At 39.8% G+C, this 25,434-nt stretch overlaps 1 protein-coding gene across 7 annotated transcripts in view; it reads left to right on the top strand.

Annotated features, from left to right (window-relative positions):
* Window positions 1–3,612, top strand: part of Ccdc148 (coiled-coil domain containing 148) — a 339,132-nt gene extending 335,520 nt beyond the window's left edge. For 4 of the 7 annotated variants that reach the window (NM_001362393.1, NM_001001178.2, NM_001362394.1 and 1 more), the window contains one exon: window positions 1,609–3,612. In NM_001362393.1, the coding sequence (NP_001349322.1) occupies window positions 1,609–1,755 (147 nt within the window). In that variant the 3' untranslated portion in view covers window positions 1,756–3,612. The remainder of the gene's footprint in view (window positions 1–1,608) is intronic. The other 3 variants (XM_030250138.1, XM_017317511.2, XM_017317507.2) reach the window with 1 other exon arrangement.
* The last annotated feature ends 21,822 nt before the right edge of the window (window positions 3,613–25,434 follow it).

Genomic DNA, 25,434 nt, shown 5'->3' with positions numbered 1-25,434 from the left:
AGTAGCTTCCTGATCTCCTCCTCCTTCCATCTTTTTTTCCCCTACCACTTTAATTTATCCCGACTTTATGATCAGATTCATCATATGCTGTCACAGTTGGATGCTAAAAGCAGAAACAAACACTGTGGCACTTGCTAGCATGGCCTTCAAGGCTAGGAGATCCAAGACCCAGTCGGAGTGTCCTTTCTTCACCAAGCTCCTCAGTGGCATAGTCTTTTGCCCAAACTCCCCTCATCCTAAAATTGACCTGCTTCACCTCAGCTTTTGAATGTGAGGCCTTCCTGTCCAATTAGACCTCTCTTCCTCCCTCTCTGACTAGTGGAAGGTTACGTCAGACTTCAAGGTTGCCCTAATTGTTTCTTACCTGAGAACATCCTCATGCCAGAAATGCCACACACCTCCACGTTTCTCGACATGAGGCAGAGCCTCACGTTAGTTATCCATGAACCTCCTATTGCTCCCATTCATTCGAACTCATGGAAGGAGCTATTTTCAGATGCTTTTGACTGTATCTTTTAGAGAGTTGTATGATGTCAGACTCAGGTAAAATGTCCATATGTGGTTATCTCTGATCATGTCAAAGAACGTGTTGACATTTAGGATTCATAGGAAAGGGACTAAGGGCCAGGCAAGTATAAATGAGAACAGAAGCTAGGGTATCTGTTTGTCTGCTCCTACTTAGCATGGGGTGGGTGGGACATTCTCTGCTTGAAATAGAAATCCATCCTCAGATTATCCCTTTCAAGGAGTGGGCATGCGTTTATGTGTAATTTACACATTACTAAATGATAGCAAGGTTAAAGTGGCTGTTAGAAGATGCTCAGGGGAGAGATGACTGAGCACTTGGGGATCTTTCGAGGGGCCTGGATTCAGCTCCCAAGAGCGACCTTGCAACTCACAACTTCCCACAACTCCTGATCTGGGTTAATTCCAAACAGGGGCTTCTGTTACCTGTGCCATGGTAGATTGGATAAATACATAAACATTACTTACAAGAATTATTGATTCCATAGCTACATTCTTTCTGTTTTTTAGCTTACAATGTGATTTTTGATATTCAGGATTCATTAACTAACTTACCACACCTTCTCCTAGCCACTGCAAGCACTACACATGCACATGGTACATATACATGCAAGCCGTCATACACTCATACACTTAAAAGTATGGCTTTCTTAAATAACAGTGCCTCAAAACTATATTCTAAAGATTGATTTTATTTATTAAAGTAGATTTATTTTACGATCCTATATGCTTTTAGCCAGCAATAAATAACCATTAATAGTACTGGTGGTAAGGTTCTTTTATTCCATTTTTTTAGTAATTTTAATATGCTGTATTTGATTGATGTAGTACATAATATCAAATTCACTCTATGTTGGAAGTGATGCACTGGAAAGTGATAGTGTGAGAAATAGTGTGGACATTTTCAGTAAAACCTCTGCAGTCACAGGGCTAAGAAGCTTCACCATCCAACCATCCACCTTCAAACATGATGCGACTTGGGAAACAAACCGGAAGGAGAAGATGTGCTTCAGCTAAACGAGCTATTGTTTGCTTAAATCCCGTTTTGTTTTTTGTTTGTTTGTTTGTTTGTTTTGTCTACAGATAATTTCCGATCCTCGACTTCGATTTGAGTTAGCACTTCGAGAAGCTGGACTCCATAAAACACAGTATGCCAAAGAGATGTTACCAAAAATTGGTCCTCAGAAGCCTCCAAGGAAGGACACAGAATCGACCGTGTTCAAGGTCTAGAGGGTACATGAGAACGAACACTGCGTGAATACGGATAGTGATGGGCCTGCTTCTAAATGCTTAGAAAAAGACTGCACAGAGAAATCACAGCATTTATTAAACAACCTTCCCTTTTTTTAGCTTCAAAGTTTTGTTCGCCATTTGCTTTTTCTTTAAATAACATGTATTATTACCAAATTTACCAAAATTATCAGACTTCAGTATAGATGTTGTCATTTGGCAAGCTGTTATTTTGGAGGTTGGTTTTTTTTTTTTTTTTCTATGAAGAGGAGCTGAAAATAACCATTTTCAAGGGTTGTCTACTCCACAGGTACATGCATTTCAGCTTGTTACTTCAGTATTTGATGTTTAATTATGGAAGCTTAATTATCATTAATACGTCTATTGTTTCTTGGTTATTCTAAGAGGAGATTCAACTTTTCTCTAAATTTAGAAATCAGTTTGGTACATCATGTTTATGGCAAACCAATTATCTGAACACTCTCAGTTTACAAATCTGGCTTTAAAAGAAATTAGACAGTGTCACTATCACGGGAATACCTGTTTTTGTTTTTAACTGAGAAGACATGGCAGTGTGGTTGTTTAGAAAGAAAAACTGAAATTTTATGATACTTGAAAAGTTATTAAAAGTTCCTAATTATCTAAGAAATCCCTAGATGAATTTCTTGAAAAGAAGTATCTCAAATAAAGCCTGCCTATAAAATTTTGGCTATCTCCAAAAGGAAGCAAGAAAAATTTTCAGTAAGAAAATGTGTTTTTTAAAACTTCTAGGTGCCAATCACAGTAAGGAGACTGATGACTTTTTTTTTCTTTATTTTTCTTTGCTGCCATTTCCTGTATTTCCTGTCCACACCTAGACCCCAGGGGTGTTATCTCTAGGTAGTTCTGAGAATGCTCTGAAAACCACAAAACCCAGGGCTGAGGATGGAGCTCAGCTAGGACACTTGCCTAGAAGCCCAAAGCTCTGACTCTGATCCCCAGCGCCCCATAAACTGGATGTGGTGGGAAACATGAGTCTAGCACTTGGGAGATGGGAAGCAAGAGTATCAGAGGTCAAGGTCATCCTTGGATATATAGTCATTTACAGCCAGCCTGCAATATAGGAGACCCTGCTGAAAAAAAGAGAGAAAGATAGGAGAGAGCAGGCAAGGAGAGATGAAGGGATTGGGAAGAGAAAAAAGGACATCACAGAAAACAGGCTGATTGGGGCTTGTCGTGACCACCCACAGCATGGCAAGTGTGCACAAAATCAGCCCAGCCTGTCAGAATACATTGGCTTCTCTATAAGAGTTCTACGGAGTGGGTGGGGGTGGAGACCTTATCCACATCCCAGGATCCATCCCAATGCTTCCCTACTTCTGCTCTTTACAGCACTATAATGTCTCATCAAAGAATGGAGAAGTCTTAGGAAAAGGTAGAGAGTGGTAGGCATGGATGTCTTGGGGGGTCTTTCTAGGGGTCGAAGTGTTATTTTATGGGACCCTGACCATAAACCCATGGAAAACTGCTGTGACAAAAATCATCGTGTGCAAAACAGCGCGATATGGATGCTGCTGAGCCTGTGGATCCTTACTGTCCTGGATGTCCACACCAAAGTCATGGGATTGTGTCCAAACACTATTGACACATTAACTCTTTTACACTCTCTTAAGAGCTAAAGATTTGGGCTGGAGAGATGGCTCAGCAGTTAAGAGCACTGACTGCTCTTCCAGGGGTCCTGAGTTTAATTCTCAGCAACCAACCACATGGTGGCTCTCACAACCATTTGTAATGGGGATCCGATGCCCTCTTCTGGTGTATATGAAGACACTGTACTCACATAAATAAAAATAAATAAATAAATATTACAAAAACAAAGAGCTAAAGACTCGTAGCTGGAACCACCTTGGGCATGTGGCACTGCTGTTCTGAGAAAGGGAGACATCCTACACTGTGGTTGTGAGGAAAATTGAGTGGATATATGCATAGCAAAGCAGACTAGCCATTGCCTACACCCAGACTCGGTCTCTGACTGTTTTCTTCATTATTTTTAAAGAAGTTGTATTAATAGTAGATGTTAATCCCTGAGTACACACTGAATGCTTAGCATTAGCATGTGCTTTCTGTATGGTACTTGATCATCCTCACAGCCTTATGATAGGGTTCTTGTCATTTTAAAGATCTAGAAATAAGTTCAGAAAGATAAAACAATATACATTTATCAGTTGCCTTCAAATAGAGGCCTTAAACCAATAGGTGGAGGCCAACCTAGGCTACATGATGTATCCAAAGTATCCAATGTCTCCAAAGCCAAAGGAGCACAAAGCAACTGTATGGTAGAACATTCTTACTTAGGAACACTTGGGAGGTAGAAGCAGGAAGATCAGAGGTTCAAGGCCAGCCTCAGCTTTATAGCCAGTCTGAGGATAGGTGGAGTATATCAGACATTGTCTCAAAGAAAGACAAAGGAAATAAGTATGTGTTAGTGTGGATTGGAGAGCACTGCCTGCTGAGGTGACACTTATTACAATCTTTGATCCAGCAACTCTCAATCTAGATGTGTGCTATCAAGAAACTCCTACACCCGTGTGTAGGGAGGAAGAAATGGGGCTTCACAAAGAAAAACAAACTACATCTCATCAGGAGTAAGCTGGACGGACAGAAAAACTATGAAATATTTGTTTATAGAATTACATATCTCAAAGGAAATAGGGAGAAATGTATTGATATGGACAGGATATTTACCAAAAGGAGTGAAATGTCATATTTCATTTATCTAAAAAGAAAAAAATCCTGCCAAGATAATCTGTATTGCTTATGGGTACAAGGAAGGCAACAGAATAGAGAAATGAAATAAAATAAAGTAAAATAAATAAAATAAAATAACAGTGACTAGGGAGACAGACAGGATTGAAGAGCCACAAGTTCCTGAAGCTGTTGTATTACTTAACCAGGGATGTTGTTACAGTGTTTCTGATTATTTGGAGTGCATAAATATAGTTTATATAGTTACAGGCCAAATAAATTCCAGAACAATAAAAAAGCAAGTAATTACAAGCATAATGTAGCCATATACATGTACATCAACAACAGTAGTTTCAGAAAGTTCTGTAATAATAGCCCTAATTTGAGTACATTTTTGAGGTAAGAAGACCCGTCTCTTCTTGGGAGTATTACTTTCTTGACATATAGAATTCCCTTAATGTTTTTGTTCCCCAGTATAGTGCCCTGCTACACTTTGATCCTTGCTGGTCTAGTTTTCCTGGGTGGCTTAAAAAGAAAAAAAGAAAAAAAAGGAATATGTACCTAAGAACACCAAGTGCGTACATGCATGTGTATTGGCTTATAACAATAACAAAAATTTATTTCTTGGGAGTGCTCTAAAACTAATTGAAACTGTCCTGAAGAGATGGCTCAGCAGTTAAAAGCACGTGCTGCTCTTGCAGAGTGCCGCAGACCCTCTGGGTCCCTTTGTCTGCGTGGACGGGTCTCTGGGTGCAGATGGGCAAGGAGTTGGCAAAATGACAGACAGATGCACACAGGAGATTGTGTAGAATCTGAATGTATTTTTTCAGGTCGAACATCAAACTTTTTATACAGCAGAATAGCAAGAAACCAGACGAGATACAATCCACCAAGTTACATAATACAAAAGGAATGTATACATCAAAAGAAGGCAGGGACCAGGCCGCTGCCATTAAGAAGGGAGCCAGGTGTAAAGCTAGTCTATTGTTAAGCCCATCACCAGGGGTTCTACTTTAACAGACCTTCTCATGAATATTGCAATACCACAACCCCCCTATTTCCTGGGCCCTGATAATTTCTAGTAACTTTTAAGTATCTGTGGAGAATCTCCATTTGTCAGAAGAATTCACCAGCTTGCTTCTAATATGCAATGTAGCCTGTACTGAAAATTTCTATCTCAGTGGGATTCTGGCTCTTTCATGGTATTCCCTTGTTTGGGTGAGATTTGCTACTGTCCTTAGTAAATACTCTGCAGACCAGCCCTGAGCTGCTGGCTCCATCTTTTGTAATACTTAATTAGTTACTGAATAGGTAACTTCCTTACTGTATTACTACTAGATTCCAAGCTTGTTGGCTTCAAGCATTTTCTAGGACATTGGAACACTGGCGAAGGCTCTGGCTATGTCAGAATTCAATCTTAAAAGACACTTATAATAAAATAATACTAAAAGAGAGCATGTGGATCCATACACCAGATTAATGCGGGGATAGGGTATGAGTATACGGGTTAATGAGAGCGCCAAAGCTCCAGGAGGTGAGTTTCTGTGAAACTCTTAGCCTTGTGAGTGCTTCCAGGCCTCTCGGCCTGCCAAGCAAACTTCACTGGAGTGTGTGTAGCAGCAGAGGACCCCAGTTTGGTTTCTTCCACCCATATCAGGAAGCTCATAACTACCTGTAACATCAGCTCCAGATGTTCTGATGACATTCTCTTCTAGCCTCTGTAGTCATCTATACTCAAATGCATACACACACATATACAACTTACATAAGTCTCAAAGAAAGAAAGAAGGAAGGAAAGAAGAAGGAAAGAAAGGGAAGATGGAAGGAAAGAAAAAGGAGGGAAAAGCCCCACTACCTTTGATCCCATTGTTAGTGATGGTATCCTCAGATTCATCTCTCAATCTTTGAGGGTGATGGGCTGCCTCCATTTGGAAGAAGACTATATTATCTGTCTTGTAGGAAGGCCCTTACTTCCTCCTAAATCCAGCGTGGGCTCCCTTTTACTTTCTCTTGAGGAGGGTACTGCACTCATGTTGAGTTTTGAGTTTTCTTCCTACCCAATGCTACATGAATTCTGTTGCTGCTCATTTTATTTCTTATATCTTTAATCCTTCCTTGAGTTTACAAATATGTTGGAATAGATCCCAGCATTTGGATGAATCTCTGTCAACCTCATGTTGTCCTCTAACTACTCCTCAGCTACTTCTTGCCACTCAAGGAACACCTTCAAAGAGCTGCCTGTAGACACTGGATGCCTCTCTAGTCTCCCCATTACTGTTTCACACTCAGATCCAGCCACTCCGATCCAGTCTTGTGCTGTTCTGGTACTGTTCTTAGCTAGGTCACCAAAGAATTCCATGCTTGTTAATGATGGGCCTAAACCTCTGTCCCACTGACTTGGTAGCAGCTTTTGGTCCAGGTAGCAGCAGCCCACCTTGGAACAAGTTCTTCTCCTGGTTTATGTTACTCTACCTGTTTTCCTTCCTGCTATGTTGGCTGTGTCTCAGTTTCCTTGGCCGTCTCTCCCCCAGCTCTATACACAGGAGTATTCTGGGATTGTAGCCTTTAGGCTGATTGCACTTTACTGTGGTCACCCATGGGGACATCCTTAAGCTTTATAGGTTTATTTTTCATTGGTTTAGGGGCATCTTTTGGGGTTTTTTTGTTTGTTTGGTTGGTTGGGTTTTTTTGTTTGTTTGTTTTTTTGTTTTGTTTTTTTCGAGACAAGGTTTCTCTGTATAGCCCTGACTGTCCTGGAATTCACTTTGTAGACCAGGCTGGCCTCAAACTCAGAAATCCACCTGCCTCTGCTTCCCGAGTGCTGGGATTAAGTGCCACCACGCCCGGTTTAGGGACATCTTTTAATATATAGTTCTTACCTTCTCTGCCTGTTCACCCCTAGGATTATATTTATCGAAACACAAACATTTACACGTACATAGCACTTTCTATGGCACACTTTGTGCCTCAGGTTCCTAGCTTCTCTTGCATCTCTGACCTTTGCATACATATGAGCTGATACCTGAGTCTAGCTTTACGAGATAGTATTCTGATTCTTCTCTATTCTTCCCTCCAACACACTTCCTTTGGCTGCATAATCTCCCCCATCCATTGGTAGGTTGAGCATTTGGAAGTTTGGGGAAATTTCTTACTATTGCTAACTCTCTGTGCTTAGAGCCATTAATTAAAAAACACATGGGTGATGTACTGTAGTGATTAGTTTCTGTCAACCTAACACAAATCTAGACACACCTGGGAAGAAGGGACCTCAAAAACTGAGAAATTGCCTCCATCAGATTGGCCTCTAGGTATGTCTGTGGGGCATTTTATTGATTGCTAGCTGAAGTAGAAAGGTCCCTATCCACAGTGGACAATGTGTGGACCTGGTCTGTGTAAGAAAGGTAGCTGAGCAGGCCAGGGGGACCAAGCCAGTGAGCAATCATTCCTCAGTGGCTTCTGCTTCATCCAGAAGCCTTGAGTTCTTGGCTAAAAGTCTGTGACCTGTAAGATGGTCACAATGGCAGAAAGCTTGTTGGGACACATCCACAGTATAACCAGGCCTTCCTCCTCTATTGCTGAGAACCTTAGATGAAGAAAAGCTTTTTCCTCTCCTTATGTTTGGTAATGTAAGAGATGAGCAGTTTGTTTGCTTCTTAATACTTTTTTTTTTTTAATAATGAATTGGTTTTCTGACAGCCTCCAAAGATGATTGATTTCATTGTATCTTCATGGTCATGGATTTTAATATGTTTAGTCTCATAATCTATCGAAGAGTCATTCTTTTTCATGTTCCAATTATCTCCTTCTTGCCCAGTGGCTCAGGAATTCTGACTAAACAATCTCATAGACTCAATACCCCATGCTGTTCCAGTTTCTATTGCTCTGTACAAAAAGCTGTGCTCAAAACTGGTTGGTTTTTAATCTTCCATCACCCCACGGTTTGATTTGTTACCAACTTCAGCATCTGTATTAATTCAATAAGCTCTTATAGCAACTTACCATAAAGTTACCGGCTCCGGCACTATGGTGTACTCAGTTTTGGATCTCTGACATCAGAATTGGATCTGCAATCTAAAATCAGGCTGTGAGCAGGGCAATGCTGTTCTCTGAGGCTCAAGGCAGAATCTGTCATTTTGAGTTTCTAGAGCCTGCTCATCACCCTTAGTTTGGGGTCCCCTTCATTTGTCTTCAAACCAGAGGTGACAGGTGTATCTTCTACCTTGTTCTCTTCTAGTAGTAAGGATTCTTGCAGTGACTAGGAGCTCACCCTAGTGAGGATAATCTCTTTAACTTTAAAGCCAGGTAGGTGATTGGTAATCCTGCTGTCATTTGCTGTGTAACTCAGCCACAGATCACAGGGAGACAGGATGTCGGGAGTCATTTTCTGCCTGCTACAAGGTGTTTGACGCAGTGCAGTCATTTGCTAGGTGAGGTCATAGCTATCTCAAAGCTCAGCTTGGCTTGATGGTTAAGATGACTCCCTGGCACCATTGGCAGAAGATGCTGTCTGTTGGCTAGGAGCTCATCTGAGCTGGACACCGGGTCAGACACGTGTGCTCTCCATACGTGCTGTGTTCCAAGGAGAAACAGAGACACAAGCATGTTAAAGTTCTGAAGCCTGTGAGGTGCTGCTGGAACTGGCCTGATGTCTGTCTGCAATCCTCAAAGTCACTCCAGTGCTCTCCCAGATGCAAAGGAGCTGAGAAATGAGCTCCCCCTATCCATGACATATGGCCATGGCTGGCCTCCATTATAGAAGAGGTATGTGAATTACAAGATATTTTACCACCATGTTTCAACTTTATGTCACATTTGTCACCGGGCATATCAGAACAAGCCAGGCTCCTTTACACTCTGTCTTCTAACCTAGAGTCAGAATTCTCTCTAACAAGCTCAGGGTCTCATTGGTAGGAAATAGTATGGCAGTACCTGAGTTACTGGATTGACCTATTCTAGGCCCTTTCTATGAGCATTGTTAGAATATATATTCATGTGCAAGCGTGTACATCCATATATGCATACACATATGCACTAAACAGGCCCATAAGATCACATGTATTATTAATCCATTCTGTTATTATTTCTCATTTAAATCCCATGGTGTGTTGCTTCAAGTCTTCCACTTTCAAATGTATTTTCTTTTTTTCCTTATGGAGGCTTCGAATGCTCACTGACAAGAAGTCCAAATATGACATCATTCCTCACTATATTATCCCGCACTCTATGCACATGACAGACAAGATAAAATGCCAATATGACAGCCACAAATTCTTCAGCTGTGTACATCATACTCTTTCTTCTTTTGTTATACATCCATTATATTTCTATGCTGGGAATTATGTAAATCTTATACACTCTCCATTAGTTCCTAAGTTCTTTTCTAAAATTTCGTCCTTTGCAAATTCACTTGTAAATATAATGGCATATGATCATATATCCCTCCATTTCCCCCTCCAGCTCCACGTCTAACTCTTCCAGCCCCACATACTTCATCCAACTTCATGTCCTCTCTTTTTATTAAATAATCTACTAAGGGACTGGAGGGCTGCCCCAGAACTGGCTGTGCTTCCATAGAACCCAGATTGAAACCCAACTTCTGCTTAGCAATTCACAAATGTCTGTCTGTAGCTCCTGTTTAAGGGGCCGTCTCTCTGATTCCCTCTCCTGGCTTTTGAGGGCACCAGGCACACATGTGGTACACAGATACACATGCAGGCAAAACATCCATACACATACAATATGATTTTAAAAATTATAAAAAATAACTCATTAAGTCCAATTCACGTTGACCATATATGTGAGTGGGAAGCCCTCCACCTTCATCTCATTTTATAAGTCAGCGCGTTTTGCAGATGCCAGTGGGCGCCATATTAGCTTTCCATTTGTCATTCTGGTGGGCTGTGTCCTGGTTTAGGAGAGCTTCCTTAGGAGTTGCTTGTGGTAACTGTGTTTTGACTGTGTTAATAACTCGGGGTTGGAGGCCTTTATAGTTGCAAATCGGTTTTCCCAGGGAATAAAATGCCATATTTACATTTTCTTCCCTTAGCATAAATGTCAGGAGACGGGTTGTAAACGGTTTTCTTTCCCTGACAATTTACTTCATCTTTTTTTGCCTGACTGCACAAAGCTTTTCCCTGCTTTCCTTATGATGTAATAGTCACTGGATTCCTGCTGATGCCAGGACCTTGGTGGCCACAGTCAGCAAAAGCAGTTCCCTCTTATGACACAGATTCAAATGTATTGCAGGCAGTGTTTATAAATTATACTTCTTTAGTATTTATTGTATTAGTAAAATTTTTGTTTTCACCCCTCAGGGCCTCTTACTATGCCATTCTGACCAGTTTTCTCCCTGTCTCCTCAGTCCTTTCATCTCATTTCTTGATGTGTATTCAAGTTTAAGAAACTTCTTGCTTGGAAACAGTTTCCACACTACAGATAAATCTAAAAACCAAAATGTAATGCCTTTAGCTAGTCACATACTGTTTTAAATTCAAGGTGGTTTATCATTTTTGTGTTATTACACCCACGTGTGGACACACACATATCCACATACATCCTCACATGCATGCACATATAGGTACAGATACTCATAGATACTCATGTGCACACATTCTATCCTCTTTCTCTGTCAGTTTTTCTCTGTCTCTGTCTCTCTCTTACACACATGAATGTGTGTGCATGTGCACACACACACACACACACACACACTTTTTTTTTCCTTACCACTTGAGAGTAAGTTGTCCTCTCAGTCTGTGTCTGCTTACTAAAGGTAAGAATGCTAGCTTTTCTAAGCACCAAAAAGAAAAAAAAAACAAAAAAAAACCAATCCAGTGAAGTGTGTCACTGCTATAATACCTTCCATTCTAGTCTCCATGTCGCTGCTTTATCCTCGGATCTGTTTACAGCTTTTGTAGCATCTTCCCTCACATCAGGATTCAGTCAGAAATTGGCCATTGATTTTCATTGCTGGCTCTTTTAAATTCCTTTTAGTCTGGTCCATCTCAGTCGCTTTGTTTTTTAGGATATTGGCTTTTTATTTGTGGTAAATATATGTAACGTAAAGGTGACTGCGTTCACTGATTGTAAAGTGCACTCAAGTGGCACTGGGCTCCTTCATATTATTGCTCCAACACTGCCTTTCCTCTCTAGAACTGTCACTTCATCCTGCAACTCTGTACACACTAACCAAACCCACCTTCCTTCCTCCTTGAGCCACTCACTGACAGCCACTCCTCTAGTCTCTATCCTCATGAATTTACTGTAAGTACATCAGGTACATAGAACTGTGCATAATTTATTTGTGGGAGGAAGGTATTTGACTGGCTTATTCTAAAATAATCACCACAATGCTTTCATGGTTTATCTGTATAATTCATGAATCAGAATTTTATTCTTTTTAAAGGCCGAATAATATTTTGTCGTGTGTATATTTTATAGAGAGCTATTATAAATATTAATGTATAGCTGGTTTAGATCTCTGCTTTCGATTCATTTGAGGGCTATTGATAGATGATGTAATACTTCTGCATTTAATGTTAGAAGAATTTACCTGCTTCTTTCCCACAATGTCCTCACCATTTACACTCCCAGCAGGGATATACAGACGTTCCAATTTCTCCACATCATTTGCAGCACATGTTATTCTACTTCCCGTCCCTCCTTTTGTACAATAGCCACCCCAGTGGGTGTTCTTTGGTGTGTGGATGGTTCATTATGATTTCAACTTGCATTTCCCTGGCAACTGGCCATCTTTCAGTATGTCTTGCCCATTTGTAAGTCTTCTTTGAATAAATACATATTCAAGTCATCTGCACATTTTTGAGGTGGTTTACTTGTTTGTCATTATTGTCCTTAAGTAGTAGGAGATATTTCCATATTCTGGACATGAATCCTTTTATTAAATAAATGGTCTGCAAATATTTTCTCCAGTTCCTTGGAGTTTAGATTTTTACCCTGTTGATGGTATGATGTTCCCTCCCTCCCTCTCTCTCTCTCCGCCCCACTCTCCCTCTCTTCCTCCCTGCCCCTCCCTTCCTCCTCTTTTATTGCCTATGCTTTTTGTGCCACATGCAGGAAATCTTTACCAAATTCAATGCCACAATGCTTTCCCGCTGTTTTCTTCTAAGGGTTTTACAGTTTTAGCTTATTTATATCGTTACTCCATTTAGAATGGTGCTCTTACATGCTGTAAGACGAGAGTGCATGGTTTAACATGTAATGATCTAGCTTAACATGTAATGATCTAGTTTCCCCAGAATTGATTGTTGAAAAAATTGTCCTCATTTCATTGATTTGTCTTAGGTCCCTTATCAAAAGTCACGTGAGCAGACATGTGAGGAAGATTTTTCTTTTCTCTCCAGGCTAATTCTCTATTCTGTTTCACTTGTCTCATGTGTCTGTCTCATGAGCAATAGACACGCCAACATCATACTGTTGGATTGCTGTGACTTTGTGCTGTGTTTTGGGATCAGGAAGTATGCAACCTTCCAACTTTGTTCATTTCAAGGTTAGTTTTGACAATTTGAGGTCCACTGATAGTTGCTATAAATTTCAGGATGAATTGATTTCTACTTCGGCAACATCAACCAAAACACCACTGGAGTGTTTATAAGAATGCACTAAGTCTGCTGGTCATGTATAGTGTGGATATAATATTACATCTTCCGGCTCAAGAGCATGAGATATCAGTCCATTTGTTTGCCACTTTTCTTTCACTTCTCTCAATGGTGTTTTGTAGCTCTTTCCTTTCCTTGTTTGCTTGGTGCCAAGTTTTACTATTCATTGGCCTGGAAGTGGCCATGTAACATAAGCTGGCCTAAAACTTTCAATCCCCTTGCTTCGGTTTCCTAAATGCTGGGATTGCAGGCATTACAACATCCCGCATCAGTTCATAGTTTTTATTGTAGATCTTACAATAAAAGTCTTTTACCTTCTTGACTAAGTTAATTCCTAAGCGTTTACTTTTTAGATTCCATTGTAAATGGGAATATTGTCTTGATTTTCTTTTTAGACTGTTCATTCTTGGTGTAGAAACAAAGCTGAGTTTTGCATAATGATTTTGTATCTTGGTACCTCACTGAATTCATTTATGATTTATGATGGATCTATTTTTTGTGGGATCATTGAATTAATTACTTGTAATGAGGCAATTTTTGTGTGATTCCAGCTTTGTAGATCTTCAAATGGAACCATTTTATTTATTCAATCTGGGCTTATTTGCCTTTATTTCTTTTCCATGCTTAATCCTTGTGTCTAGAAACTCTAGTACCATGTTGAACTGAAGTAGAGAGAGAGGGTACTTTGTTCTGTCCCTCAACTTACAGATAGCTAAAACTGGTAGTCGTTTATCACTAAGGGAGATGCAAGATTGAGTTCTCCACATATAACCTTTAGTATGCTAAAGAAGTTTCTTTCTAATCTTACTTTTGTATTTTTTGTTTGTTTGTTTGTTTGTTTGTTTGTTGAGACAGGGTTTCTCTGTGTAGCCCTGGCTGTCCTGGAACTCACTCTGTAGACCAGGCTGGCCTCAAACTCAGAAATTCGTCTGCCTCTGCCTCCCAAGTGCTGGGATTAAAGGCATGTGCCATCACGCCCGGCACTTTTGTATTTTTTATTATTACAAAACAACATTGAATTTTGTCAAATGCCATTTCTGCATCAATTTATTAATCTTCTTTGTTCTAAAATAAGATATATTGTATTGTTTTCTATATCCAAGAAGAAATCCCACTTTTGATAGCTTACAACAGTTTTAATAAACTGATGAATTCAATTGCTAGGTTTTTTTAAAAAAACAAAACAAAAACAAGAAATATCATCTTTAAAATGCCCATTTGGTTGAAGGGGAATATTCATTTTTTATATTTGAATTGTTTCACCCTACCTCCATTACCTGGAGACGCCACCAGAACCCTGTGTGGACCCAGCTTTGCTAATTTCTGTGGCCTTCTCAGTTCTCATTATAGTCCACCCCATTCCTTTTTGTCAACCCCCACACCTCAAAATAATTTCTACCTGGGATCCCCAGTGACCAACCAGGGCTAGGACTCCTGTATGTGATTTTCACCCTCCATCCTGTCCTCCATCACTACCTCGCCATCTTACCCTCAGCCCTTACTCTTTAGATTCCATTATAAATGGGAATATTGACTTCTTATAGGTGTCATCCTCCCACCCTACATCCATTCCCTGAGGACTTTGTCAAAACTTGTTATTTGTTGCCTCTGTGTGTGTGATTTTAATTTTTAAAAATTATTCTCATATATTACTTCAGAACTGCAGTTTCCACCCCCTTCTCATCCCCCCAGTCTCTCTTTACCACCCCCTTTTCTCCCAGATGCAATCCTCTTCACCTCCCTCAGAAAAGAGCAGGGTTCAGAGACATCAACCAAACAGGGCATAAAACGTTAAAATAAGACCAGGCCCATACCATCACATTAAGGTTGAACAAGGCAATCTAGTAGAAGGCAAAGGGTTCCATGAGTAGGCCAGGGAGTCAGGGACAGCCCCTGCTCCCAGTGCTATTAGGATCTCCACAAGAACACCAAGCTACTCAACCATAACTTACACATAGAAGACCTAGCTCAGACACCTACATGTAGGGTTTCTGATCTCTGCGAGTCCTCATAAATCCCAACAGGTTGGTTCTGTGAGCCATGTTCTTGTCTTCTTATGCTGTCATGTTCTCTTGGTGTCCCTGACTCCAGTGCTTCCTCTAATCATTCCTTCCCCTCTTCCACAGAATTCCTCAAGTGCTACCTAATGTTGGCCTGTGGTACTCAGGTGTTCCCATCGGTTGCTGGATGAAGTCTCTCTGGTCTCTTTGGTGACAATTCTGCTAGGCTCCAGTCCTAGAACAATCTGAAGGCAGGACAACTTGTAGGTCAAAGGGTTTGTGTCTGGGTTGGTATCCTAATCCCTGCAGGCCTCGGCTGGTTACAGAAGATGGCCTGTTCAGGCTCCATGTTCAGTACCACTAGAAGTCTTTGCCAAGTTTACCCTTGAAGATCCCATAGAGTTTCCATTGCGTTAGGTTTACGCCTAGACCCCAGAAATGGACTCCCTATTCCAGTCATTCCATCCCCCTACCTAATCCCTCCTTTTTCCAACCCAACCCTAGTCCACCTTTAAAATGTATTCTTTTGCTTTTTCCCAGGAAGATCTTTGCATCCCCACTTTAGCCCTCCTTCTTACTTAGCCTCTCTGGGTCTGTGGACTGTAGCATGATTGTCTTTTACTTTACATGTAATATCCACTCATACATGAGTACACACCATGTTTGTCTTTCTGGGTCTAGATTACCTCACTCAGGATGATTTTTTTCTACTTCCATTCATTTACCTGCAAGTTTCATGATGCCATTGCTTTTAAGAGCTGAATAATATTTCATTGTGTCATGTACCACATTTTTGGATCCATTCCTTTTTGGTTTCGAGACATCTAGGTTGTTTCCAGTTTCTGGATATTATAAATAAAGGTCCTGTGAGTATACTTGAAAAAGTGTCCCTGTGGTATAGTGAGACATCTTTTGGGTATAAGCCTTAGAGTGGTACAGCTGGGTCTTGAAGTAGAACTATTCCCAATAGTTCTGAGAAACCTCCAAATTGATTTTCAGAATGATTGTACTAGTTTGCACTCCTACCAGCAGTGGAGGAGTGTTCCCTTGTTCCACATCCTCATTAGCATGAGCTGTCACTTGTGTTTTTGATCTTAGCCATGCTGACAAGTATGAGATGGAATCTCAAGGTCATTTTGATTAGCATTTTCCTAATAACTATGGATGTTGAACATTTCTTTACATGCTTCTTGACCATTTGTGATCCTTTGTTGAGAATTCTGTTTAGATCTCTACACCATTTTTAAACTGGATCATTTAGTTTGTTGGTGTCTAGTTTCTTGAGTTCTTTATATATTTTGGAGAGCAGTCTTCTGTCAGATATGGTGTTGGTGAAGATCTTTTCCCATTCTGTAGGCTGCCATTTTGTCCTATTGATGGTGTTCTTTGCCTTACAGAAGAAGCTTTTCAGTTTCATTTATCAATTGTTGACCTTAGTGCCTGTACTATTGGTGTTCTGTTCAGAAAGTTCCTCTTGTGCCAATGTGTTCAGATTCAGTATGTCTGGTTTTATAGTGGGGTCTTTGATCCACCTGGACTCCAGTTTTGTGTAGGGTGCACAAAAAGATCTATTTACATTCTTCTACATTCCAACATCTATTTAGACCGGCACCAGTTGTTGAAAATGGTCTTTTTTTTCCCCATTGGCTTCTTTATAAAACATCAGATGCCTGTAGGTGTGTGGACTTATGCCTAGGGCTTCAATTCACTCCCACTAGTCAATGCGCCTGTGCTTATGGCAATACCATGTGGTTTTTAATACTGTTTCCCTGGGGCTGAAGAAATGGCTCAGCAGTTAAGAGCACTGGTTTTCCTTCCAGGGGTCCTGAGTTCAATTTCTAGCCTCCACATGGTAGCTCACAACTACCTATAGCGAAATCTTGGGCCCTCTTCTGGCATGCAGGTGTACATGCAGACACTCATACATTAAATAAAAAACTCTTTTTAAAAATGCTATTGCTCTGTAGTACAGCTTAAAATCAGGATGGTGATACCTCTGGAAGTTCTTTTATTGTTCAGGATTGTTTTAGCTATCCTGTTTTTTGTTTTGTTTTGTTTTTTGTTTGTTTGTTTGTTTCTCCGTATGAAGTTGAGTGTTGTTCTTTTAAGGTCTGTAAAGAATTGTGTTGAAATTTTGGTGGGGATTGCATTGAATCTGTAGATTGCTTTTGGTTGAATAGCCATTTTTACTATTTTTAATCCTACAGATCTATGAGCATGGGGGAATCTTTCTATCTCCTGATATCTCTTAATTTTCTTCTTCAAAGACTTGAAGTTTCTATCATACTGGTCTTTCACTTTCTTGGCTATGTATTTTATAGTATTTGTAGCTATTGTGAAGGGTATTATTTCCATGATTTCTTTCTCAAACTGTTTGTCATTTGGACACAGGAGGGCTACCCATTTTCAAAGTTGATTTTGTATCTGGCCACCACATTGAAGGTATTTATCAGCGGTAGGAGTTCTTGGTAGAATTTTGGGGGTTGCATCTGGAAATGGTGAGACTTTGACTCCTTTCTTTCCAATTTGTATCTTCCTGATATTTTATAGTTGTTTTATTGCTCTAGCTAGAATTTCAAGTACTCTATTAAATTGATATGGGAAGAGTGGACTACCTAGTCTTGTTCCTGATTTTAATGGAATTGCTTTGAGTTTCTCTCCATTTGATTTTGGCTATAGGCTTGCAGTAAATTTCCTTTTTTATGTTTAGATATGTCCCTTGCATAGCTGATCACTCCAAAAATTTTATTATGAAGGGATGTTGGATTTATCAAAGGCTTTTTTTTCAGCATCTAATGAGATAATTATGTGTTTTCCCCCAGTTTGTTTATGTGGTATATTACATTGATGGATTCTTGTATTTTGAAGGATCCTGCTTCTCTGGGATAAAGCCTACCTGATCATAGTGGATGATCTTTTTGATGTGTTCTTGGATTTGGTTTGATAGTATGTTTTTAAAAAGCATGCTCTTTTCCTTCTTTTTAAAAAAAAGAGATTTATTTATTTTATGTGTATGAGTACTGTGTTGCTTTCTTCAGACACACCCAAAGAGGACATCAGATCCCATTACAGATGGTTGTAAGCCACCATGTGATTGCTGGGAATTGAACTCGGGATCTCTGGAAGAGGAGTCAGTGCTCTTAACCACTGAGCCATCTCTCAAGCCCTCAGTTTGATAGTATTTTTACATCAATTTTCATAAGGGAAATTGGTCTGTAATTCTCTTTCTTTGTTGAATCTCGGTGTGGTTTTGGTATCAGGGTGACTGTGACCTCATGAAATGGGTTTGGGAATGTTCCTTTTGTTTCTGTTTTGTGGAATAATTTTGAGTGTTGGTATTTGCTCTTCTTCAAAGGTCTGCTAGAATCCCATGCTAAAATCATCTAGCCTGGGCTTTAGGTGGTGGTGGTAGGGGGGTTGTAATGACTGCTTCTATTTATTATAAGTTATTTAAATTGTTTACCTGATCTTAATTTAACTTTGATAAGTGGTGTACGCTTACCCAATTGTCCATTTCTTTTAGGCTTTCCAATTTTGTGGAATACAGGTTTTGAAGTATAGCATAATGATTCCTTAGATTGCTTTAGTGTCTGTGGTTAGATTTCCCCCTAATTTTCTTAGTTTGGATATTCTCTCTTTGTCTTTTTTAGCTCATTTGGATACGGGTTTGTCAATTTTGTTGATTTTTCTCAAAGAACCAGCTGTTTGTTTCATTGATTCTTTGTATTGTTCTCTTTGTTTCTATTTTATTGATTTCAGCCCTCAGTTTGATTATTTCCTGCTGACTACTACTCTTGAGTGTGCTTGCTTCTCTTTATTCTAGAGCTTTCAGGTGTGTTGTTAAGTTGCTAATATGAAATCTCTCCAATTTCTCGATGAAGACACTTATTGTTAGAATTTCCTGTTAGCACTGTTTTCATTGTGTCCCATAAGTTTGGGTGTGCTGTGTCTCCATTTTCATTGAATCCCAGGGAGCTTTTCGTTTCTTTCTTTCTTTATGCCTTGACCCAGTATGAAGTTGTTCAGTTTCCATGAGTTTGTAGGCTTTCTGTTGTTTCTGTTGTTAAAGTCCAGCTTTAATCTGTGGTGGTCTGATAGAAGGCAGGAACTGTTTCATCCTTCTTGTATCTGTTGAGACTTGCTTTGTGGCCAAGTATATGGTCAATTTTTGAGAATGGCCCATGTGGTGCTGAGAAGAAGTTATATTATTTTGTGTTTGGTTTAAATGTTCTGTAGATATTTGTTAGGTCCATTTGATTCACAATGTCTGTAAGCTCCATTATTTCTGTTTACATTTTTATTTCATTCATTATTTCATTATTATTATTACCTGTCCTTTGGTGATAGTGGGATATTGAAATCTCCCACGAATAATGTGTAAAGTTCAACATGCAATTTAAGCTTTAGTAACATTTCATTTACAAATGTGGATGCCCTTGCATTTGGGGCATAGATGTTAAAAATTGAAATGTCATCTTGGTGAATTTTTCCTTTGATGAGTATGAAATGTCCTTTCCCATCTCTTGTGATTAATGTTGCTTTGAAGTCTATCATGTTATATATTAAAATAGCTACTTCAGCTTGTAAATTAATTGAATTATTTCTAACCCATCTAGAGACTCAGACTATGATTTATTTATTTAGCTTTGCACAATTACTAGGGGATTAGCCCTAATCTTTATTTCTATTCACTAGTCTGTTAATTCCCAGCTATACTCCCCAAATACTTGCTGTTTGAGTCTGCAAAGGTTATTTCTGCTCCAGCAGTCTGTCCTGGGAGGAGAGGGCATTTCACTCGGGCATGTGCTACTGGGTCATCATGTCTAATGCAGACCTCCTCTTCTGTCTTCTTACTCCTTTACCATCCATCTTCTTCTTGTGGTCCCTACCTGTAACCCACAGGCCAGTAACTCAAACTGCCCCCTCTACTCTCCCCAGTAGTTGGTTGTAGCCATTATTTAATTAACCAATAATTTCAATTGGGGAACAAGGTTACATAGCATCACTTGGCATACGTGGGGATTTGTTCATGGAGGCAACCAGATCTTGGGGCTATTTAGCATTTGAGTACATAGCAGCACCAGACCAATCTCCCAACACCAGTTTGCTTCTTGGGTTCATTTGTCTGGAAAATCTTTTTCCAGTGCTTTACTTTGAGGTAGTGTCCATCATTGATGTTGATGTGTGTTTCTTGTATGCAGCAGAAGAATGGATCCTGTTTTCATATCCATATCATATCCTTTGTCATTTTATTGGGGGAATTAAGTCCATTGGTACATGTAAAGATATTAATGATTAAAGATTGTTAATTACTATTATTTTGTTGTTGTGATGGTGGTAGTAGTAGTAGTAGTAGTAGTAGTAGTAGTAGTAGTAGTAGTAGTGTGTGTGTGTGTGTGTGTGTGTGTGTTTATTTCCCTTCTTTGGGTTTTGCTGGTGTGAGATTTATTGCCTGTGTTATTTTGGATGTATTTAATCTCCTTGGGTTAGAGTTTTCCTTCTAGTACTTTCTGTAAGGCTGTATTTATGGATAGATGTTGTTTAAATTTGACTTTGTCATGAAATGTCTTGTTTTCTTCATCTATGGTGATTGACAGTTTTGCTGGGTATAGCAGTCTGGGCTGGCATATTTGATCTCTTAGAGTCAGCAAGATAGCTATGTAGGCTTTTAGAGCCTCCATTGAGAAGTCAAGTATAATTCTAATAGGTCTGCCTTTATATGTTACTTGACCTTTTCCTTTTACATCTTTTAATATTCTTTCTTTATTTTGTATGTTTAATGTTTTGATTACTATGTGACATGGGGACTTTCTTTTCTAGTCCAATCTATATGGTGTTCTGTAAGCTTCTTTTATCTTCATAGACATGTTCTTTAGAATGGAATTTTTTCTCCTACGATTTTGTTAAATATTTTGGGGGGATTTTAAGCTGGGAATATCCTCCTTTTCTATTCCTATTATTCTTAGGTTTGGTCTTTTCATGGTGGCCCAGATTTCCTAGGTATTTTATGTTAAGAAATTTTTAGATTTAATGTTTTAATTTTTGATCGATGACTCTATTACTACTATCATATCTTCAATGCCTGAGGTTCTCTCTTCTATCTCTTGTATTCTGTTGTGATGCTTCTATCTGTAGTTCCTGTTTGCATACATAGATTTTTTTTTCATTTCCAGAATGCCCTCAGTTTGGGTTTTCTTTATTGCTTCTCTGTCCATTTTCAGATTTAAACAGTTCTTTTCCTTCTCTAGTTTGTTTTTTTCTTGGCTTTCTTGGCATTCTTTAAGGGATTTGATTTCCTTCAACTTTTTGTTTCTGTCTTCCTATACTTCTTAAAGAGATTTATTCATTTCCTCTTTAAGGAGCTCTATTATCTTTATAAAGTTGGTTTAAGGTCTTTTTCTTGTGCTTCAGTTGGATTTGGATATTTGGGTCTTGTTGTCATAGGATAACTGGGCTCTGGGGGTGCCATGTTGTCCTGCTGTTGTTGATTGTGGTCTTAGCTTGGCATTTAAGCATCTGTCTTTGGGATGATTATAGTTCTAGGTGATGATTTCTGAGTTTGTCTTTGTTTGATACATATTTTGTTCCTTGGTTTCTGTTTCTCTTTTGATCCTCCATTCTTTGTGGCCTGTGATTTCTGGCTGCTGGTGTGACCTCTGATCCAGTGAGGGGTTTCTTTCCAGGTTGGTGGCTGGACATCTGGTGGCTAGCTTGGCCTTTGGTACAGGAGGTGGTTCCTGTTCTTCTGACTGGTGTGGCCTGCACCTGAGCAGGGGAAGTGATGGAGTTGGGGGCAGGGGAACAGCTGTAGGGTGGATGGGTGAGTGGTGGTGGTGGTGGTGGTGGTGGTGTGTGTGTGTCTGTGTGTCATTGGGAACCAAGTCTAGGGAGTGGGGTAGTTATGGCAGGTGGGTCATTTACCTGTTCTTCTGACTGTATTTTTTTCAGCTGTTACTTCTGGCTTAGTCTTCTTTTTAGATATATATTTCTTTTGTTTTTAATAACTGCCAAGTTATTTAGCTAATTTCTTAATTATGATTAATATTCACTCATATCCCCTATATTTTTTCTTAGTACTTTTTAAGTTTTTATTTTGTTTTGTTTTTGTTTTGTCATCCTTTTCATTCCTGTAATGTCTTCCTGGTACACACTCATTATCTTAAGTATGATTCTGTGTCTTGACTTGTTTCCTAGTGTCAACTTTAAGACATGATTGCTTTCCTTCTTCACTTGTCTTGGTATTGCCTCCCTTTATCTTCCTGAAGTAGTGATAGTTCAATAGTTTTAGATAGTTATAGTTGGTTTTAGTTATAGTTGTTATCTTATAGTTACAGCTCAATATAGTTCCAGTGTCATGGCTCCAGACCTCTCTCTTGAGCATCTCATACATTTGGCAGGTATTTTCCTGGAATGTGTACTCCTTACTGTTAGCTAGACCAACTTTCCTTCTTTGACTTGTTCCTGTACTGTCCAGTTTGCAGGTTTTGGTTTCTTTTCTTTTCTTTTTTTTTTTTTTTTTCCAATTGTTCCTTACTTGAAACTTTACTCTGGGATAGGTTCCAAGTGTTTCGTTTTGGCTCATGGGTTCCCCTAATCTGTGGTTCCTCCTGACTTTACTGTAAGGCAGGGCACTCACTCATTAGCAGAGACTGTGAAACTCCTCTTACCTCCAAAAGTCACCAGAACTTTTGACTATTTTAGAGTGTCTCAGGTCCCTGTAATGAGCTTGGGCCTTCCTCTGGTGTCACAGAGGTGTTGACACAGCTAAAGGTGACAAAGGTTTCCTTGCCCACTCATATTTTGTCATCGATGGCATATCATTGTCAATTAATTTTCAAGATCATTCTCATAGGACCTTGACTCCCCCCCACCCCACTCCCCTGCACACACATACACACACATTCTATGTTCTTAAGTTGAGGAATTTTAAAAAGCTGCTGGCATCTTCCTATCATCTGCTCAAAGTTAACTCTTAGATGTAAATGTCTTACTTACACAGAGCCTTCTTCTCCCTCAGCTCTACTCCATCTCGGTGATGGCCCCATCATCTACTGCATTATGCTGACATGAAAGCTAGTCATCTGTCGTATTACCTTGTTCCTTTCTCTCTCACACAGCATGTAGCCCGTCAAGACTTTCTAGGGCCTGAATTGAAATTGCCCCACTGATGGATGGTATTTGTCTGGCCCCCCAGAACACCATTCTCACAATCAATAAATGTCTCACATCACACATCCATGTCCCAGAATGAGAGGCTCAGTTTGCATAGTTGCTTATGATTAGTGTCTGGTTATCTCTCTACACTAACTTAAGACTTCATAAAACACCTACATGACAAAGTGAGGATGCATTTCTGATAGAACCAATTGAAGCCCTCAGCTTTGGTGAATAATAATTCCCCAGTCTGCAGTACCTACTGCTCAGGTCAGTGGGTGCAAGCAAAGGTTTGTAGGACTAGCAGAGAAGCAGTGGGTCTTCCCTGGAGCAGTCTCCTGATGCAAGTTGAGCATCTTTTAAGTTTGGAAAGCCCTAAACACTGATTCTGTGACCCTCCAAGAAATTCTAGAAACTATTTTCCACTCTTTTAAAGATTGCCTTTCTAATTAAAGGAACTCAGGTGGGCTTCACTGTCCCCATCCATGTAATGAACCTAGGAGTTTTCCCATTGTTTCAATGTATTGACCACAGCCTTGTGCACTTCTGTAGATAATACCTTCATCCTGGTAGTTCATCTACTCAACTACCATTTTCACTCTCTGCACAAAACAGACGGGAACCTCTAGCTTTGGGAGCGTCGCTGTAATTGCTGAGTACTGATTTTCATAGCAGTAATTTCCGCTCTAAGAAGAGCCAACTGTAAGATCGTTTCATTCTGCACTAAAGAGCACAGCTCACTTCCCAGTATCGAAAGTTCTATTATTAGAGTATATAGTCCTAATGTGGTATAAGTCACAGAACCGGCACAAGTTCTATCTGCCGTGTGTGTGTGTGTGTGTGTGTGTGTGTGTGTGTGTGTGTGTGTGTGTAGTTCTCCCTCACGGGTTTATACTTTCTTGGGTTTTATGTCAGTCTCACTAAAACAGCTATTTGTTTCTTTTACTCAGAGGCAAAACATAAAACATATTAAAATTAAGACAAATTTAAGGAAATTTGAGAAAAACTGGAAACATTCTGCCAAATAAGTGATAACAGAAAATTCATAAAAGAGGCATGTGAAAAGACCTCCATAAACACCCAGAAATAATAACTTTTGCCCAACCAAAAGAAAAAGACATAGAATCCTACTGTTTCTGACATCTTATGTGCTTGTGTGGAAGAACGGCTGCATGATTCTTGATGCATCTGAGGATGCACGCTAAACAGATGACTACCAAACTCTGCAGAGGCCCAAGGAGGCTATTGACCGGAACTAAGACAGTCGGCAGGGAGTGAGAATCCCACGTCAGTCTTCACACAGGGCAGCAGTGTAGCCACTGTGTGACTGTAGACTCAAAGGCATCTCTCAGTCCTTAGGGAGAGACAGAACATCCACCCTATGCTACTTTATACTTTTTAAGCTCCAGAAAGACGATTTGAAACTTTCACATTAAATCTTCTAAACTAATAAATATTGGCATTGACCATCAGCACTATTCATGTCCAAGCTGATTTGTTGGTCTATTTAAATGCATCCATTTTTATTTCCATTGAAACTATTTTGTTTTTAGTTTATTGAAGTGGATTGGCGCCAATTTTTTTCTTGTTTAAAATTTTAATGTTTTTTTTTCCAGGTTTTTGTCACTTATAAGTTTTGTCACCTCTAAGTTCTGATTTTGTGTCATTTTGTGGGCAATGTTTCTTTCTGAATCCTTGAAAATTTGAGGCTGTTGGTTAAATGTGTTGTCTAGGACACGTGGGAGGAGCTTATGGGCTCCGATGTTTCCAGTGGCTTGAACTGGTGTTAAGCCTGCACTGGACAAGGGTCTGATGTCCACCAGAGCTGTATTTACCTCTTGTTTCTCATCTCTGAGGACCAGAGGCTTCTGGCCATATTTACCAGTGCAGCTATGGGCTTTGCAAGCCCTCTTACCTTCAAACACTCCTCAGATTGGACCGTCTGGCCTGACCAATGTTCTAGCTGCCAGTGTTTCCCAGTTATGTTTTAACTGTGGGAAGCCACCAGAGCACTGATATCTACACAGGCAGAAGGCTGGTCCTCCTCTGTTCGTGACATTGGAAGTATTATCGCTCTGCCAGAAAGATGCAGCTAAGAATGTCATGTGACCACTGCTGTTTGTTTTCAGGCTCTGTGACACTTAACTGAGAGAGTGGTTTCAGAGGTTGATCTACCAGACCTAGTT

Source organism: Mus musculus, chromosome 2 (assembly GCF_000001635.26).
Source record: "Mus musculus strain C57BL/6J chromosome 2, GRCm38.p6 C57BL/6J".
Lineage (NCBI taxonomy): Eukaryota > Metazoa > Chordata > Mammalia > Rodentia > Muridae > Mus > Mus musculus.
The sequence above is the reverse complement of the archived record's forward strand: the minus strand, read 5'-3'. Positions and strand labels throughout refer to the sequence as shown.